Source organism: Sorex fumeus, unplaced genomic scaffold (assembly GCF_029834395.1).
Source record: "Sorex fumeus unplaced genomic scaffold, SorFum_2.1 ptg000093l, whole genome shotgun sequence".
NCBI lineage: Eukaryota > Metazoa > Chordata > Mammalia > Eulipotyphla > Soricidae > Sorex > Sorex fumeus.
Window position 1 is genome coordinate 1539408 of NW_026606150.1, and position 19727 is coordinate 1559134.

At 42.0% G+C, this 19727-nt stretch overlaps 1 protein-coding gene across 1 annotated transcript; it reads left to right on the forward strand.

The window, feature by feature from the left end:
• Window positions 1–2673: 2673 nt before the first annotated feature.
• SCGB2A2 (secretoglobin family 2A member 2) lies at window positions 2674–8214 on the forward strand. The gene is made up of 3 exons (XM_056131908.1): window positions 2674–2805; window positions 6448–6635; window positions 7997–8214. Exons 1-3 carry the CDS (start codon window positions 2751–2753, stop codon window positions 8033–8035), a joined length of 282 nt encoding a protein of 93 aa, XP_055987883.1. The 5' UTR covers window positions 2674–2750; the 3' UTR covers window positions 8036–8214.
• The last annotated feature ends 11513 nt before the right edge of the window (window positions 8215–19727 follow it).

Here is a 19727-nt window from a genome sequence, read left to right on the forward strand (position 1 = left end):
CCAACGAAACCAAGAGCTTGCTTGAGAAAATAAACAAGATCGATAAACCACTAGCAAGTTTTACAAAAAAAAACAGAGAGAACCCTAATAAATCAAATCAGAAATGAAAGGAAGGGACATCACAACAAAACCTACAAAAATTCAAAGGATCATCAGAGATTACTTTGAAAAATACATGCCACAAAAGAAGGAAACCTTGAAGAAACAAATAAATTCCTTGTATCACGTGAATCTCTTTGTGGCTATCAAAGAGATCCGAGTTGAAGTCGTGGATAATATTCTCCATTGCCCTTCTGGAAGATGTGATAGATCCATCAGGACACTGGAGGGCAGTCATCTTGGTCTTATAGTTGGTGAAGGACTGGCGGGCATTGCGAATACTTTTCCTGGCTTCTGCCGCATCGGCCAATACTGCTGCTCTTCTCTCTTTAAGGACTTCCTTTATTGCTTCTCTGTACTGCTTTGCGAGCTGGGACTTCAGCTTGTGATTGCCTGAGGCTCGTGCAGAACCATGTTGGTGAATGCAAGAGTTGGAGAGTTTCTGAAGAAAGGCGTCTGTTTTGACTTTCTGACTCTGGTCATGCCTTGTGCAGTCATGGAGGTGCTAAACCAGTCGATCATATGCCTTGTCGATGTTGTCAACGACAGCATCTTCCCATGTTGCCACAATAGTGTCAAGAGCTCCCAGTTGGTTGTTGTTCTGGGTGTTCTCTTCTTAAGCTTTGCAGCCCTTTCCCCCTGATCCGTGAAGTAGAATTTTGCATGAAGGAGACGGTGGTCTGATCCTGTTTGGAATTTTGGGACAATAGCAACATTGGTCAGGCAAAACTGTTGATTGAATATGATGTGGTTAATTTTGTTGTGGAACTGTCCACCGGGACACTCCCATGTCCAACATTTAGATTCGGCCTTCTGGATCTGTGAGTTACCATGGATGATCTTGATTGACATGATGAACTCAGACAGTATCTCACCCTGTTTGTTCTATTCTAGGCCATTGGTCCTGATGTGGAGTTTTTCGGGCGACCTTCTCCGGCCTATTTTGGCATTTAAATCACTGACAATTATCCTGTAGAAAGTGAGATATTCTTTATAGAACTTCTCCCGCTCCATGTAGAACTTCTCAATTTCTTCTTCTTCATAGTTGGCTGTTGGTGTATAGACGATGAAGATAGAAATTGTCGGCAATGAGCCACATCTATTCAAGTATAATCATCTGAATCATGTTTTTATGCATTCGATTGAATCAATGCTCATGGCCAAGTTTGTGTTGGCAAGGACACAGACACCACCGACGCCTCTATTGTAGCATGTTCTGAGGAAGAGTTCTTCTCCAGTGTAGAAAATGGCATGATGTGATTGATGCCTTCTCATCTCGGTCAGACCAATGATACTGTACTTGGTCTTCTGCTCTTACACCATCAGGTCCTCAATGAACCTGATGGTAGCATACGTCCGTTGGAAGTACAGTCATTTTCGTCCTTCATTTTGGCATCCTAGTTCGGCCCTGAGATTTTATCAGCCTCTCCTTGTTCATCTATCTTAACACTGCCAAAATTGGGGGCTCTTTCAGGGTCAGGAGAATGAGGCCCATTGTTTTTATTGTTTTGGGCATATCAAATATGCCATGGATAGCTTGCCAGGTTCTGCCGTGAGGGCAGGATGCTCTTGATAGCTTGCTGGGCTCTTCGAGAGGGATGGAGGCTTTTAAAGTGGCCTCTAATCGTCCTTACAGATGTTCCCATGGTTCACACCATGTTTGAACCCCATCAAATATGGTGAGGTAATTATGGGTAGGAAGTGTCTTATGATGTGTTGTGATGGTGCAAAGTGCAAAGTGGTTGTGTGGTCCAGAAAGCAGCCTGTAGCATGGCTGTGGTTGGGTAGTGGAGTTCGGCCAATAAGGAATTTATCTGGCACCGGCATGGTGTGTATTATGGGTGTGATCCCTGAGTTCCTGGAGTTTGGGGGAAGCAGGCAGAGGATCTCTGTTTCCGTGTCCCATAGCACCTGGAGTACAAGGTCACTAAGTTCCACATTACTTGGTTCTCTGGGACTTCACTCATGAGTGAGGGTCGGCCCAAGCATCCAAAAAGCGGCCTGGAGCATGGCAACTTCATTCCTAGGTGGGCTTAAGGGACACTTTTTTCTTCTTCTTTTTGCACTTATTTTTATTGAATCACTATGAGTTACAGTTACAAAACTTTCATGTTTGTGTTTCAATCATGCAATGATTGAACACCAATCTCTCCACCAGTGTGCATTTTTCATCACCAACGTCCCCAGTGTTCCTCACCCCCACCCCATCCCACTCCTGCCCCTGCTTCTGTGACTGACAATTTCCCTCTTACTCTCTCTTTCAGGGCATTGTGGTTGGCAATACAGATAATGAGAGACCATCATGCTTGGTCTTTTATCTACTTTCAGCACACATGTCCGATTCCGAGCGATCCCTTCAACCATTATTGGCTTAGTCATCCCTTCTGTACCCCAGCTGCCTTTTCCCTCAGGTCATCAGGCAGGCTTCCAACTGTGAAGCAATCTTCCTGGACCACTTTCTTCTTGATTGCTCAAGTCATTCCTGATCCACATTCAGATTGACTTTCATCTGATTGGTTTACTTATTGCTTCACTTATGGGCAGGTTTAAGGCAGGGACCTGGAGCTTAAAAGGGGGAGACCTGGGAGCTCTCCCCAAAAGGAATCTGTTGTCTCCACAGTTGGACAAAACAAATAATTGCCACCTCCACTATGAAGCTGCTGATATTCCTCATGCTCACTGCCCTTCCCCTCTACTGCTATGCAGGTGAGTCCAGCCAGCAAAGGTAGGATTTAGGGTCATGTTTGTTTTTTTTAAGAACTTTTATTAGTGAAACGTCATGAGGTACAGTTGTAGACTTACAAATTTTTGTGCTTGGGTTTCAGTTATACAATGATTGAGTATCCATCCCTCCACCAGTGCCCATTCTCCACTACCACTGATTCCAGTATCCCTCCCACACCCACGTCGCCCACATTCCACCCCACCCCTGTGGCAGGGCATTCCCTTTTGTTCTCTCTTTCAAATTTTCGGTGCTGTGGTTTGCAAAAGAGGCATTGAGTGGCAATCATGTTCAGTCTATAGTCTACTATCCGCATGCATCTAACATCCCGGGAGATCCTCTCAACACCCTTTACTCGTTGCTCTCTTCTCTGTCTAGCTCCCTTTTCCCCTAGCATTTGCGGCTAGCCTCCAAGTCATGGAGCGAACCTCCTGGTACTTATTTTGGCTATTCTTGTGTGTTAGTCTCCTATATTTTACTTTATATTCCCCAGATGAATGCAATCTTTCTATGTCTGTCCCTCTCTGTCTGACTCATTTCACTTAGAATGATAATTTCCATGTAGTACCACTTGTATTTAAATTTCATGGCTTCATCTTTTCTAACAACTGCCATAGTACTCCATTGTGTAGATGTACCAAAGTTTCTTTAACCAGTCATCTGTTCTCGGGCACTCAGGCTTTTTTTAAAAAAATTTTTATCAGCGAAACACCATGAGGTACAGTTTTAGAATTACAAATTTTTGTTCTTGGGTTTCAGCTATACAATGATCTAGTACCTATCCCTCCATCATTGAGCACTCAGGTTTTTTCCAGATTCTGCCTATTGTAAACAGTGCTGCAATGAACAAACAAGATGTCACTTCAACTATACATTTTTGCGTTTCAGGGATATAGTCCCTGGAGTGATCTTGCTGGGTCAAATGGGAGCTCAATTTCTAATTTTTTTTTTTTTATGTACGAGTACTGCTATTTATTCAGCCACTGATTTGCTGATTGAATTGGGCATGAACTCCACCTTACTTTTTTTTTCATAGTTTTATTTATTTCTTTATTTTTCATCGTAGATTTATTTATTAAATCACTGTGGGAAAAGTTACTAAGCTTTCTTTCAGGTTTAAGTCTCGGTCATACAATGATCAAACACCTTTCCCTTCACCAGTACTCACATTTCACCACCACGAACCCCAATATACCCCCTCTCCCACCCCACCCAATGCCTGTGAGGCAGATGATTTCTACTTAACTCTTCTCTACATTGATTATATTCATCATTTCGACAAACGATGGACCTTTATTGTTTAGAGTTCCCCCCCCCCCGCAACAATCAGAATTGCTGAAAAGGCATTGTGAAATACTTTGTTTTCTATAACTGGTTATGAGAATCATATAATGTGGCGCGACCACTATTGTGGACACGCAATTTTGGATTTCTGCAAAGATCCAGATAATTTAGAGATTGGTTTCTGTGCGTCTGGTGTTATGGCTGTGCTGAAGAGCTGCTCATGGGTGGTAACTCAGGACTGCGGTAGGGCGTGAAGGACTAGCCGGTACCACCGCCCTTCCCATGAGACTGAAGTTGCCCCGTCAATGCCGGCTCATACCTGGCTTTCCTATAAGCTCTGAGGTGGAGGCCACCTTGCTGCTTGGGGGGGGGGGAGAAAGGCGGAAGGGAGCAACACCTTTTCCCTCCCAGGGAGGCATGGCGCCATAGTTTAACACATGGTCCATTCACTTTTCTGTCGCAAGCTGCCGGGCTCTGGATTAAGTCCTTTTGCCTCTGGAGCCATGGCCGTGCCAGAGAGCCGCTCGTCGGAGGCAACTCGTGACCTCGGTAGGGCGTGAAGGACGAGCTTGTACAATTTCTAATTTTTTGAGAATCGTCCATACTGATTTCCAAAAGGGCTGAACCAGTTGGAATTCCCACTAGAGTGTCCCTTTCTCGCCACATCCGCGCGAACACCAGTTGCCTTTGTTAATTTGGATGTGGGCCAGTCTCTGTGGTGTGAAATGATATCTCATTGTTGTTTTAGTCTGCATCTCCCAGGGTTCAGGTTGTTTTTTGAGGTTCAGTGGAGGAGAATTTTCTAATGCCTGAACATCTGGGCAAGCAACTTTCAATATAGCATTTTGGGTATTCCAGACCTAGAATTCAATAATTTTTGAGTGTCCCCAAAGTGTTCCCATTTGTGCATTGTCCCTTAGTTAGGGCTTTGTTTAAGACCTCTTGACTTCTACGACATGGAGCAGCATATAAGTTCCCTGGACAGTTGGAATAGAAAAGGGCCCATTAAGTCAATGATGACCTCTCAGTGTCTGTAATGCACACCATAATCCCTAAAGTATAGGGGGGAGTAAGAAGGAATGTGTCTGGTCTGCCATAGAGTAGGGGAAGGGGTGGGAGAGCGGGTGGTTGGAGGGACACTGCAGACATTGATGGTCTGAAATGTACCCTGGCGAAGGGATGGGTGTTCAATCATTATATGACTGAAACTCAATCATGAAAGATTTGTAACTCTATCTCATGGTGATACAATAGTTTTTCTTGAAAGAAAGATGTTTGGTAAATGGGGTGAATCCTGGGCCTAAACACTAAAATGACATAGTTCATGCAGGAAAGAGATTCAGTCAGATGTACTGAATGTACATTCTAGGTGTTTTTCCTAAAAGAGGCTCAAGTACAGTCTCCATCTGCAGGGCTGGAAACAGGAAATCCCTAGGAGAAAGGGTTCAGGCAGCAGTGGCTGACCCACTGTCCCACACTATGAAGATCTACTCTGCTTACATTGATTGTTGAAAAGATCAAACCAGAAATCAATGTAAGCAGAACTCTCCTTTTCTTCAAAATCAGTGCCTCTTGAGGATAAATATACATGCCACCAGACAGTCTACTTCCAGGAATGATTATGTGGCTACCAGTAAATCCCCTAGAACAACTGATGTGGCCTCCAATCACGATCGATCCTTCTGGAGTGTCTTACGCCATATCTTCTCCACATCCCATTCACTTATTCTTGACATGGTATAAATACCTTGACATGAGATGCTCAATGCCAACTCCACAGAAAACTCTGATTCAGGAGTGAACTCTGGAGCTCTGGTCCCTGAGTCACGGAATTGGCCCTGTGCCACCAGATCACTTTATGAGCAAATTTCTTTTTATTCATTCCTTGGTACAGCAGAAAATGAGCCATTGAGGAAATTTCTGTGTAAAATCCTGGAACCAAAACAACAACCTTACTAGGATATGCTGCTTGGTGTTCAAAATGGAGAGATAATATCACAAGACTCCAGATAATGAATGAGCGGAGACTGCTTAATCGATTTCAGCACAGTTCAAGCATCTGCTTCCTGGAGAGTCTTGGGGTCTGGTTACCTACTTTGGCTTCTCAGGATGGGAGAAGGGAATGATTTTTAAAAATTTTTTTTGTTTATTTTTTTTTACCTGAGGGGAAATTCCATATCTTGAATATTCATTCTCCAAGGATTCAAAACATACACATTTCACTGAAATCTTTGCTAAGTGATACCTTGACTAGAATGTTCAGAGATGAAAAATATTACCTAGGGCAAAAGGTGCTGATCAGTCCTTTGGATTCACACCCAATTTCCCATGATTTTCCCTAGGTTGTGGATGCAATCTTCTGGAAGATTTACTTACCAAGGCACTGGATTCTTCTATGACCCCTGAAGAATATTTGTCGCATTTTCACGAATTCAGAGAGCATGAGGACACTCTGAGGGCTTTACATACCCTGAAGCAATGTTTAAATCATCAGAGTGAAGATGTTCTGGAGAGCAATAGAATATTCATGGTAATATCACTTTCTTCTTATGTGCTTTTACAAGTATTGGTAAGGATAAGGAGATTTACATTTGTCAAAGTTATGATAAACAAGTCAGGACCACTTGGATTTCATAGCATAGTCACGCTGACGAGTTTTACTTAAGGATGAGCAGCCAATATTTCAGCTATTAAGTTCTCTTCATTTTGTAGTTTCAATAGTCAAAAATCAATACAAAGGAAAGAAATGGAGAAAGGTTACTCATGTTGGTTATTACCAACCTCTTGCTTGCCCACATATCAAGTACTCAGTTTATGAACATAAACGTGCATATCCCCCTGCCCTCCCACACACATTGTTCCATCAAAGATAATAAGACACCGATTCTGCAAAAGTCTTAAGTTGAAAGAGTCTCAGTGATGTTTATTATTGTTTTACCCCAAAAAGAAAGTAGTAAAATTCGCTGAGGTCTTTTTCACTACAGTTCAGGAAAACACCAAAATGATAAATTATATACATCTTAAACTAAATGAACACTCAACATAATTTCAAGTATAATAATCTGCTTTTAATTTTTTTCTGTGTATTTGTCCTTTAATTGGATATGCTACGAAAGATAAGTGCTCAGTGGAACAGACTCCAGTATGGGAGGTAGTATTGTTTCAAACATAACAAAACAAATACAATGAATCAATATTTTGGACATGATGATAAACAGAAAGAAATAATCATAAAAGGACAAATATTGAATGATTTTTCATATCTGGTTTCTAGAGAACAGGAGTCAAATGAATAAGAGATAGAGCAGTCATTTCCAAGAGTCAAATGTTGAGGCACTTGAACATTATTCAATTTACAGAAGAATTTTACACTTGCTAAGAATTTTGATAAGTTTCTCATCCAGGAATAAGTTAGCACAGCGGGTAGGGCATTCGCCTTACAAGCGGCCAACATGGCCAACCTGAGTTCGATTCCTCCGCCCCTCTCGGAGAGCCCGGCAAGCTACCGAGAGTATTCGATATGCCAAACACAGTAACAACAAAGTCTCCAATGGAGACGTTACTGGGCCCGCTCGAGCAAATCGACGATCAACGGGAGGGCCTTTACCTTTACCTTTACCTCATCCAGGAATAAGTAATATAGAGAAAAAAGATTATTTGGATCCCTAGAGGCAAAAAGATTTGGACGGTTATCATTACTTTGGCTTCCATACATTCCTGAAACAGGAGATGAAATAAAAAGTGTTTCTGATTTGTCTTCCAACGGTAACTTTTATGGATATCAGATGTTGTAGATAAGTACAAGCAAAAATTGAGAAGGAATATTTGTCAAGATCTTTCTTTAAAGGTAGGATTGAATCAAAGTACCAGCTCTATTTTTTTGTTTTACAGAAAACAATATATAATTCTGCATCGTGTTCTGCTTTTTAACTTTCCACAAGATCTTCGACTCAAAGGACAGCACAAATGCTCCAGAACCAAAATCTCATTGAGACTCAGTATACCTCTCAGTCTTTCTTTGAATTTGACGTAAATTGAGTTTTGGTCTGTAAAAAATTGTTGAAATCTCAAATACATTTTCATTTCAATAAACTATTTACAACTCTAAACTTACTTTCGTTATCTGATTATTAATAAAGGATTTAGTGGAAATGGTTCATTTTTTAAAAAAAATTTTATTTTGAAACACCATGAGGTACAGTTGTAGACTTACAAATATTTGTGCTTGGGTTTCAGTTATATAATGATCAAGTACACTTCCCTCCACTATTGCCCATTCTCCACCACCACTAATTCCAGTATCCTTCCCACCCCCCAAATCCCCCATCCCACGCTGCCTCTGTGGCAAGGCATTCCCTTTTTTTCTCTCTCTCCTTTTGGGTGCTGTGGTTTGCAAAAGAGGCAATGAGTGGCAATCATGTTCGGTCTTAAATAAAATAAAATAAAGGCCCTCCCGTTGATCGTCGATTTGCTTGAGCGGGCCCAGTAACGTCTCCATTGGAGACTTTGTTGTTACTGTGTCTGGCATATCGAATACTCTCGGTAGCTTGCCGGGCTCTCCGAGAGGGGCGGAGGAATCGAACTCGGGTCGGCCATGTTGGCCGCTTGTAAGGCGAACGCCCTACCGCTGTGCTATCGCTAGCACAGCGGGTAGGGCATTCACCTTACAAGCGGCCAACATGGCCGACCCGAGTTCGATTCCTCCGCCCCTCTCGGAGAGCCCGGCAAGCTACCGAGAGTATTCGATATGCCAGACACAGTAACAACAAAGTCTCCAATGGAGACGTTACTGGGCCCGCTCGAGCATGTTCGGTCTTATAGTCTATTATCAGCATGCATCTCCCATCCTGGGAGGATCCTCCCAACACCCTTTACTTGGTGCTCTCTTCTCTATCTGAGCTGCCTTTTCCTCTTGCATGTGCGGCTGGCCTCCAAGCCATGGAGTAAAACTCCTGGTATTTATCTCGGCTATTCTTGGGTGTTAGTCTCCTATTTTGTTACTTTATGTTTCCCAGATGAATGCAATCTTTCTATTACTATCCCTTTCTTTCTGACTCATTTTGCTTAGCATGAAACTTTCCATGTAGTCCCACTTGTATTTAAATTTCATGACTTCATCTTTTCTAACAGCTGCATAGTACTCCATTGTGTAGATGTACCAAAATTTCTTTAATCAGTCATCTGTTCTCGGGAACTCAGGTTTTTCCAGATTCTAGCTATTGTAAACAGTCCTGCAATGAACAAACAAGTGAAGATATCACTTCGACTATACTTTTTTGCCTCTCCGGGATATATTCCCATCAGTGGTATTGGTGAGTCAAATGGGAGCTCAATTTCTAATTTTTTGAGAATTGTCCATACTGTTTTCCAAAAGGGCTGAACGATTCGGCATTCTCACCATCAATGAGGGAGTGTCCCATTCTCGCCACATCCGTGCCAACACCCATTACTTTTGTTCTTTTGGAAATCGTTCATAAAAACGAACTCTTGGACTTTGACAACAGATTTGAGGTTATCAAGTGAAATAGTGAAGGTAACTGAAGGATGAGAAGGGAAGAAGTAGACGAAGAGTCATATCAGTAAACTTGTAGAGAGTCTTCAAGACAGTGCAGGATATGCAAAAACTTTTATAGTGAAGGGATTAACATGACTGTGTAAGTCAACAATAAAATATTAACAAATAATTTTTTTTATGTAGGGGTCACTGTCACTGTCACTGTCTTCCTGTTGTTCATTGATTTGCTCAAGCGGGCCCAGTAAGATCTCCATTGTGAGACTTGTTGTTACTGTGTTTGGCATATTGAATACGTCACGGGTCGCTTGCTAGGCTCTGCCGTGCAGGCGAGATACTCTCGGTAGCTTGCCAGGCTCTCCAAGAGGGGCAGAGGAATCGAACCCGGTTTGGCTGGTGTGGCTGCACACCAGGCAAATGCCCTACCACTGTGCTATTGCTCCAGCCCTATGTAAGAGTACTGCTATTTTTTCAGCCACTGATTAGCTGATTGAATTGGGCATGAACTCCACCTTACTTTTTTTTTCATTTTTTATAATTTTATTTATTGAATCACCATGAGAGCAGTTACAAAGCTTTCAGGTTTAAGTCTCGGTCATATAATAAAACACCAGTGCCTTCACTAGTGTCCATTCTCCACCACCAAAAACCCCAGTACATGGTTAAAGAAACTTTGGTACATCTACACAATGGAGTACTATGTAGCTCTTAGAAAAGATGAAGTCATGAAATTTACATACAAGTGGTACAATATGGAAAGTATCATGCTAAGCGAAATGAGTCAGAAAGAGAGGGATAGACATAGAAAGATTGCATTCATCTGGGGGATATAAAGTAACAAAGTATGAGATTAATACCCAAGAATAGCTGAGATCAGCACCAGGAGGATTACTGCATAACTTAGAGGCCAGCCAGGTATCCTAGAGGAAAGGGCAGTTCAGATAGAGAAGGGAGCACCAAATAAAGTATGTTTGGAGGATCCTCCCAGGAGGGGAGATGCATGTCGAAAGTAGACTATGGACTGAACATGTTTGCCACTCAATGCCTCTTTTGCAGACCACAACACCCAAAAGGAGAGAGAGAACACAGGGGATTGCCCTGCCACAGAGACAGGGGGGATGGGGGGATGGGGGTGGGAGGGATATTATCCATGGTGGTGGAAAATGGGCACTGGTGGAGGGATGGGTATCTGATCATTGTATAATTGAAACCAAAGCACAAAAAATTGTAAATCTACAACTTTAAAAAAAATAAAATAAAATAAAGGGAAAAAAAAAAAAACCCAGTACACTGCAATCCCATATCCTACCCCAATCTGTGGGGCAGATGATTTCCACATTACTCTCTCTACTGTGCATTAAATATTTTGACACCAGACCCACCATTATTATTTGGGATTTTACCCCAACACTCAGATCTGCTCATAAGGCAACAGTAGACAATTTGTTTTCTATTGCTGGTTATGAATAACATATGATGTCACGTGGCTGCAGTAGTGGCCATGCAAATTTGAACTTCTGAAATTTTAAAAATTAAATCTGGAGGGATTTCTGCCAAAACCTGCTGGGTTCCGAGATTTGTTCCTGAGTCTCTTGGATCATGGCTGTTAAGCAACTTGATCAGGAGCCAGGCCGTTCGTTGGAGGCGACCTAGGGTATCATTGGGGTGCAGGGGAAAGGGCGGGCTCCACACCCATCCTGTGAGGCTCAACATGTCTCATCACTGCAGGCCCAAACCTGACTGTCCAATGGCCTCTGGAGGATGGCGGCCACCGAGCCACCAAGAGGGATCAGGCAGAGGAACAGCACCCTTTCCTCTCTGGGGTGGCCCAGCGACAGTCACCTACTGCAAGGTCTGGATGCATTTCTGCCAAAAGCTGCTGGGTTTCGAGATTTGTTTCTGAGTCTCTGGGATCATGGCCATTATGCAGCTTGATCAGGAGCCAGAGAAGCCGTTCGTGGGCGGCGACTCGGGGTCTCATTGGGATGGGGAGGAAAGGGCCGGCTCCACCCCCATCCCATGAGGCCCAGCGTGTCTTGTCACTGCGGGCCCAAACCTGACTTCCAGTGGCCTCTGGAGGATTGCAGCCACTGGGCCGCCAGGGGGAACAGGTCAAGGCATGAAACGTATTCCTACCTGGGTTGGCCCGGCACTGGTAACCTACTGCAGGGACCGGACACATTTTTGCCAAAAGCCATTGCATTTCAAGATTTGTTTCTGAGTTTCTGGGATCATGTCCATTAAGCAGTCTGATCAGAAACCACAGAGGCCATGCCTCCAATTATATAGCTGAGCTGGAGGTGGTTTGTGGGTGTGCCTCCCTCATACCTAACTTTTGACCGTTTACTTTCTTGTTAAACTTTACCCCAAGGTTTTGGGATCTGGCCAAAGGCACAGCAGCATTTTTGGGGTATCTGGAAGTCTGAAGGCTTATATTAGCATTTGGATAGTGTCAATAAATAGTATTGCAATGAGCATGAAAGGTCAATAATCTTTTTGACATAGTGTTTTGGAATCGTTAATAGGTATATTGACCTGTTAATGCTTTACCAAGTGCTTATTTGCTATTATTTGTGCAATCTCTTTGATACAACACTCTTTTCATTATAGGCTTGTCTGTGTTTATTCCAATTAGAGGTTATCTGGGCAAGACCAAAATTCTCTTCATAGCTAGAGTCTAGAGCTGTGTCTGGAACTCACAACACATTTTGTTAACTATAGTATGAGATTTGGTTGGATGAATAATTAATGAGGTGAAAGGAAGTCTGGATGAATGAAATGATGAGACCTTTCACTTATTTGTGATTATCTCCTTAACTACTGTGACGATCCTTTATTTTATTTGCACATAATGAGAAAAAAGTCAATAACTTTTATAGTCATTTCAAAATTCTGGAAGAGAAACACAAAAACAACAACATTAATACGTTCTATAAGGTATTTTATGATCAAATGTTCCATCCAAGATTCATTTCACACCTCCATGAGCTCCAAGATCATTTCCACTCCATCATCAGAGTCACTAAAAGTTATAGATAGTTCTATCTCTTCATATCTACCTTTGTATTTTGTTTTCAAAAATTAATTTTATAGATAATTGTAGTTTTTAGTAGCATTAAAATAGTTTTGGGCTAGAGACACCAACCCAGTCCTTCCCCTAATATTTCAGCATCCATCTTTGATCCAATCTCTGTCCCTACAGCTTTCAGTTATTATTAAATCAGTGTTTCATTTTATTGGGAATCGTCTAATCCTTTTCTTTCAGATTTGTTCAATAGATACTATTTTTTATCCTTGAAAACTGTAGATATATAAGAAATGATTTCTTTGCTAGGTACCTTTCCTCTTTATATTATTTTCTCTTGATAAGACTTCCTTCAACCTGTTGTGGATGGAATAGCATTAATCCTCACTCTATCTGAACACAGGCTTCTGCAAACTGAAGAGATCATTACACACTCCCAGCTTTGATGTATGGGTGATCTCCCCAGAGTGGGTACAGTGACTTGAAGTACCCATCTCAAGAAGCAGTTTGAGTGTCCCTCTTCCTCTAGAATGTTAGTTTATATACACTTTCCCAAATGAAACAGCCCACCCCCAAGTTCTTTGTTAGGATGATAACCAAATGGGAGAGCTTGAACTTGGGTCCATTGATGGTTCTCTTCTGATGTACTTTTCCTGGACTTTGTTGAGCAGGGAGCCCCTCCTCCCAGTTGGTTCAACCTTGTTGGACCTGGAAGACTGCCTCTCAGTGGTTTTCCAGGCTCCTCAGTTGGTTTGTTTTTATCCATTCTTGGACAAAAAAGGACAATACTCATACTGACTAAAGATTCAAACACTATTTTACCCCCAGTACATGTTCAGGGCGCACCATTTCCTGCCTGTAACCTCAACTTCAATATGTAAATGTATCTCAGCAAAAATCTGCAATGGACAGTTAGAAGTATATTAAGGAAAGATATATCTAAGCTGTGCCATCATACCTGATATTATAAATTGAATATTTAAAAAAATGTAAAAAGGGTCAGAGTGATAGTACAGTGGGAAGGACGTTTGCCTTGCAAAAGGCTGATAGAAGTCTTATTCTGGTTACTCCATATGGTTTACGAAGCCTACCAGGAGTGATCACTGAGTACAGAGCTAGAAGTACATTCTGAGAATTGGCAGGTGTGGCAAAAAAAGAATGTAACATAGAATCATCATTTTCAGAGATCTGTAACTGTCTTTATCATTCCTTGTGATTTACATAAAATCTTTCTTAAACACACGATATTAATCTCTGACAGCTGATGTATGTAATCACAAAATAAAAAGGGCTTGCACTCTCTTCACGTGCTTTCGGTGGTTAGGCCATTTTCCTACCCTGATGGCTATGGATGAAAGAAGGAGAAAACTGGAGCTTGACTGTTTGGTGATCAATTGTCATTTTTTCTTCCTCCACCTCCTTCCTGTCTCACTCACTGTCCGTATTCTCCTCCTCAGCCCACTCCCACAGCTTAGTTATTCCCCCTCTCCAAGGGTTGGGAATAGCAATTACACACAGGTGAGGTAGCACAATCAACATATGTAATGGCCCTTCCTTCCTGGGAAGCTCTTCTAAGATAAGACAAAGATCTCCTGCAGCCAGAGGATCCTCTTATGGACCAAATATCATCAAGGGGATATGTTTCACCTCTCCTTAGCCCAATAACTATTTAAACATCTATCTTAATTCTACTTGTTAATATTAGTCATTTTGTATGGACACAGTAAGAAATATATTAAGCTTGTAGGGTGGCTCTCCTGTGGACATCTCACTATAGATCCCAGAGTAAAGTGCTCATGCCAGATTAGTCTTTAATAACACTAGCTGAGTCCTAATCCAGTTGTTACTCTTTGGATCATTGCAGAATTTGTCCATGTCTGTGCTCTTAACTTATAGTTAAGTATTATGGCACTTGACCTGGCCCATTTCAATGCCAGGATAGCTCACAGCTTTTCCTGGGTCCATCTAATCCCTTGTTGTGACCCTGCTTTTGGGGTTCTAGGAACTAAGGGCAATGGAGGCTTAAGATGAGAAAACAGATGCCCTGGAGTGAATATTATTTGGAGTCAATTAACTTCCTGGGCTGGAGTGATAGCACAGCGGGTAAGGCATTTGCCTTGCACGTGGCAGACCCGATCGATCCAAGTTCTATTCCTCTGCCCTTCTCGGAGAGCCCGGCAAGCTACCAAGAGTATCTCGCCTGCACAGCAGATCCTGGCAAGATCCCCATGATGTATTAGATATGCCAAACACAGTAACAAGTCTCACAAGGTTACTGGGTCCACTCGAGCAAATCAATGAACAACGGCAGGACAGTACAGTGCTACAGTGCTACAATTAACTCCCAAGTTACAAAAGCATAGCATGAACTGTCTTCCTGTGTCTATACAAAAAGGACATTGTGGGGCTGGAGTGATAGAACAGCGGGTAGGGGTTTGCCTTGCACACTTCAGATCCGGGTTCGATTCCCAGCATCGCATATGGCCCCCTGAGCACCTCCAGAAGTAATTCCTGAATCAGAGCCAGGAGTAACCCCTGTGCATTGTTGGGTGTGACCGAAAAATACACTCTTCTCTTGATTATCTTAACTGTCAGTATCACCTTCTCTGTCTGTGTACTATACGATCTTCTTCACTTATCATGCCCATTCCCCAAGCTTAAAGGTCGTCACTCATTCTGTAGACTGCCTTCTTTATTTCTGTTTCCCGAGTGCTTGGTTTTGTTATTCTTATATAATCACTTCTCAGAATCCCTCTGTTGCGAATTTTGCCACACAGGTCCTGCAGTCTCAGAGAGTGAGGGAGGGGGTGTATTCTTCCTTTTGAATTTTTAAATGAGGAATATTAGTATCATGGGTGTACTCCCTCTTCCAGGTAATTTTTCCAATGGCTGAAGATGATGTTGATTTCTGGCCATGGTCAGATCTGGGGGTCTGCGCACCATCTCCTGTCCTGGTACAAACCCTTGAGGCTATAATACATTATTAATTAGCTTATTAGCATTAATAATTAGCATTATTAGCATTTCTTCAGGAATCCAGCTTTTAACTATATTTCAAAGTTGCAGGTTTATGGGATTTAGGTTTTCCCACCAATCCCAAGGAGTGCCTCACTCTTCAATTCTTGTTGATAATTAGTTGCTGATTTGCTCGAGCGGGCCCAGTAACGTCTCCATTGGAGACTTTGTTGTTACTGTGTCTGGCATATCGAATACGTCACGGGGAGCTTGCCAGGCTCTGCCGTGTGGGCGAGATACTCTCAGTAGCTTGCCGGGCTCTCCGAGAGGGGCGGAGGAATCGAACTCGGGTCGGCCATGTTGGCTGCATGCAAGGCAAACGCCCTACCGCTATGCTATCGCTCCAAGACTCTTAATCATTTCATACTCTTTTGGGTGAAAAGCTTTGCATAAATGGGTTCCTACTATAGCCTAAGGTATTGAGTGATTATAGGAGTGTAGTAATACGTATGTATTAAAGTTGAGTCAAAGAGAAATCTAAGTTCAGATATCAAAGCCTCTAACTGCAAGCCTACATACTCCACTGCCAACTTCAGTGTTTCCAGATGGGCCGTTTTTGCTTATAAATAGAAGCTTGAGTTAACAGCTCCTGGGTAGTATTTTGTAATATTCTGAGTCACAAGATCAAACACAGTTAATCAAACATGGTTAATGGTCAGTAAGAACGCTGGACACTTGACTAAGGTCAATAGGCTTGTTAAACATGCTAACATTACCAATAACAGTGAAGAATTACGGGAATAATAGATAAAATTGCTAAAATAAGTGCTTTGGGGTGTTAGGTACTCACTGATTTTTCAGCATTGTTTTTTGCCTCTTGTCATGCTCTCTCTTCAGGCATGACATCAGATGTTCTATTTTTAGTTGCCTTTGTGCCTCAACAGGGATATATACCCTTTTAGTTGACACACCTTAGTAATTGGTGTGTTACTTTTGAGGACGTTGGTCCTTCCAAGATAGAGAGGGCTTTGCTATGGTGCCAGCTCATCATAGGATTTTACCGTTCTTGCTGGGACCAACTTACAAGAGTTGTTTACCTGTTAAAAACAAGCATATCATCACCACTGTGTTAATTTCCCTACCCCTATGTATCTTTTAGTTTAAAAAGAATCCTGAGCTTTGATAAGTAATCAGTAGATTGTGCATATTTTTGTGCAGACAAGAGTCCTTGAGAATCAAAATTTTTAAAAAAATAATGAAGTCTTCAAGGCATAATTATATTTTGCTCCATAGGGGACTGGCTCCCTCCAATCTTCCCATTTTTTTTAAAGAAGAATAATTATAGTTTGATGGGATCTCTACTATGGCTTGACCTTGTGTGTTGTCCCCTGTGCCCAGCAGGACTTATCCCTGAGCACTTTCTCCCGACAGGACCAGAGTGGCATCAGAGGGTATGGCATAACTAATAAAGAAGGCATCACTAATAAAAGAAGATGGAAAGAAGAAGAAAAGATACTGCATATTAGGCGACAGTTTGCCCAAGTTCATGAATGAAAATTGACTCAGCACTCGGTGCCCAAAGGAACACATTGGCCTACCCTTCTGTCAGGTGATGTTTGACCAGGGTTCTACAATGTCGACTAGTCAGTGGCACCTACCTCTGCAACAACTCTTTGCCACAAAACAAATGCTGACACATATTTCACTAGCATAAAAATTTTTACATGAAATTCTCAGATAAGGCTACCATCATATTCCAGGAAAGAAATGCTTTGTGGTGTATGTTGAGTACAATGCTGAGTACATCCATGCAGGCCCTCCCTACCTGCACATAGCTTGGTGTAGCTCTGGGGGCCACAGAACTGAATTGGCTCAAAAATTCTCTGTCCTGTAAGAGCCCTACAACACTGTATCCTGGGGACCTCACACTAAATGGGTGCACTGGGGGGCTGGGGATCATGGGGCTTTGCTTTGGAGGCCCTCAGCAAAACAATGAACAAAACTCCAAATCCCCAAAACTGGGGAAATGTTCTTCACAAGTCTGGTCTAAGAGTCAGCTCTGACACTTCTTTAACAAAATGAAGAAGTCAAACACACTTAGTTCCTAATTCAAGCATCACACTGAATGTCACCAACAGTGCCAGAGAGAAATGTTTATTTTCCTAGGCGTGAAAATAATTTGTGCTTCAGATTTGGGCTTGACTAACTTGAGATTATTCTACAAAGAAGAGATAATTCATTTCCTTTAACTTAATTTATAATTTTATGATCACACTTCAGCACTATTGCTGTGGTTCACTAATAATATTTCACATTATAAATACTGAATGTGGGTAGAATGAATATAGAGGCCTTTTTTTTATATCACTGGTATTACTTTTCATGAAAATGCAAAGGGACTTTATCCTCTTCAGAAGAATGACCTGGCTTGCCCACTTTGCTGATATTTTTCTCAGGTATTTTGATGGGCTTAATCCTGTCACTGGGTCATAGAGAGAAAGACATACTCTGGTGAAGGGTGTGTTATTGGAAAGTTGAATGCATGCAAACCCATCATTAACAATATTGTAAATCACATAGCCTGAAAAACAAAATTTTTTAATGGGAACATCTCTTTTTTATTTTTTTAAATTTTATTTTATTTTTATTTTTTTATTAGTGAAACACCATGAGGTACAGTTGTAGACTTACAAACTTTCGTGCTTGCGTTTCAGTTATACAATGATTGAGTACCCATCCCTACCCCAGTGCCCATTCTCCACCACCAATGATTCCAGTAGCCCTTCCACCCCCACCCCACCCCATCTGATTTGTGTAATGAATGTCTGTGTGAGAATGAATGATTCTGTCACATGGCTTTGGCTGTGGGATCTGATTGTGCTGTAACCTGCAGTTTCATGGTTATGGTTCAGCTTTGCGGAGATTTCCATCTCAGATCCCAGCATTTATCAAGATATGAAGCAGCAGCCCTTCCCCAACAGAGCCCTGGCATCTAAAAACCTCTGTTGCATGAAGTGATTGACTAATTGGTCGGAGGAGCAGAGACAAGACACTCGAGAGGACTGTAGAGAGCAGGGAGGGCCAAGGCTTGATCTGACTCAAGGCAAAGAGTAACTGCCAGAGGCCTCCTTTTATTCTATTTTTTATAAGTTACATCCTAATGACTTCATCACAGAGAAAGACCACTAATGAGAGTACAGTTATAGGATGAGAATTCGTCAAAAGAACATCAGGATATACATTGTCTTGTCAAAGCTGTGCTGCAATGATCAAAACATCAGAGGAAGATATGGAGCGGGACACGTAGGCTTTAAGGATCACAGCCTCCACATTCTTGTGGTTGGTTACAGGGTAAAGTGAAGGCTCATACTGATACTTGAATGTTAATCTAGATTAAGAATGTGTAAGCGATGGGGAAACTGCTGCCTTGTACTGCCAAGATAATGTATGACTAGGCGGGTGTCTGAGAGCATGCTGTACTTCTACAGGTCATTGAACTCACAAGTTTTTAGCTTGCCCACTTAATGTGAAAGTGGGGCTCAGTTCTGCTTCCTGCTTGCAAGGCAGTGTCCAGAGGCTCATCCTAATGTCCTGATTTAGCACCAACATTCTCCAGAACCCAATCTCTGCCACGCTCATGGTCAATTTCCGCAGGCTCAGGATGAGCCCCTCACACATGAGAATGAATCTGCTGAAAAAACACAGGTATGCAGAACTTGTGACTAAAATATCCAGGTTCGCCTGGAGTCAGGAATGGGCAACCTCTCCCCATCTCCACGAACTGCATCTGGAGCCATATAAGCTCATTAATGGCCATGATACAGAGACTCACAGATAAATCTCAGAAGGGACCAACAAGCTACAGAAATGCCTCTGGACATCAAAGCCATCATCCAGTTAAAATTTTAATTCCAACTCTATCACCCTATTTAAATTTTTAGAATTTCTGGAGCGTGAGCCACATTTGCAGCCATGAAACATCTTATATTTTATGTCACTGATATCCCAAGAGTAGTATACCATATTTTATGGTATGTAAAGTAGAAAGCAACCATTATTAGTAATAGCACACAAGGCTCAATCTGTAACAACATATTAATAATCTCTCATACAAGGGCTTAATAGCTTCA

Bases quoted from the DNA above. Each gene is read 5' to 3' on its own strand.
- SCGB2A2 (XM_056131908.1), top strand. From the start codon at position 2,751: ATGAAGCTGCTGATATTCCTCATGCTCACTGCCCTTCCCCTCTACTGC. The intron at 2,806-6,447 runs GTGAGTCCAGCC...GATTTTCCCTAG, and splicing joins TCCCCTCTACTGCTATGCAG to GTTGTGGATGCAATCTTCTG. The intron at 6,636-7,996 runs GTAATATCACTT...TTTGTTTTACAG, and splicing joins AGAGCAATAGAATATTCATG to AAAACAATATATAATTCTGC.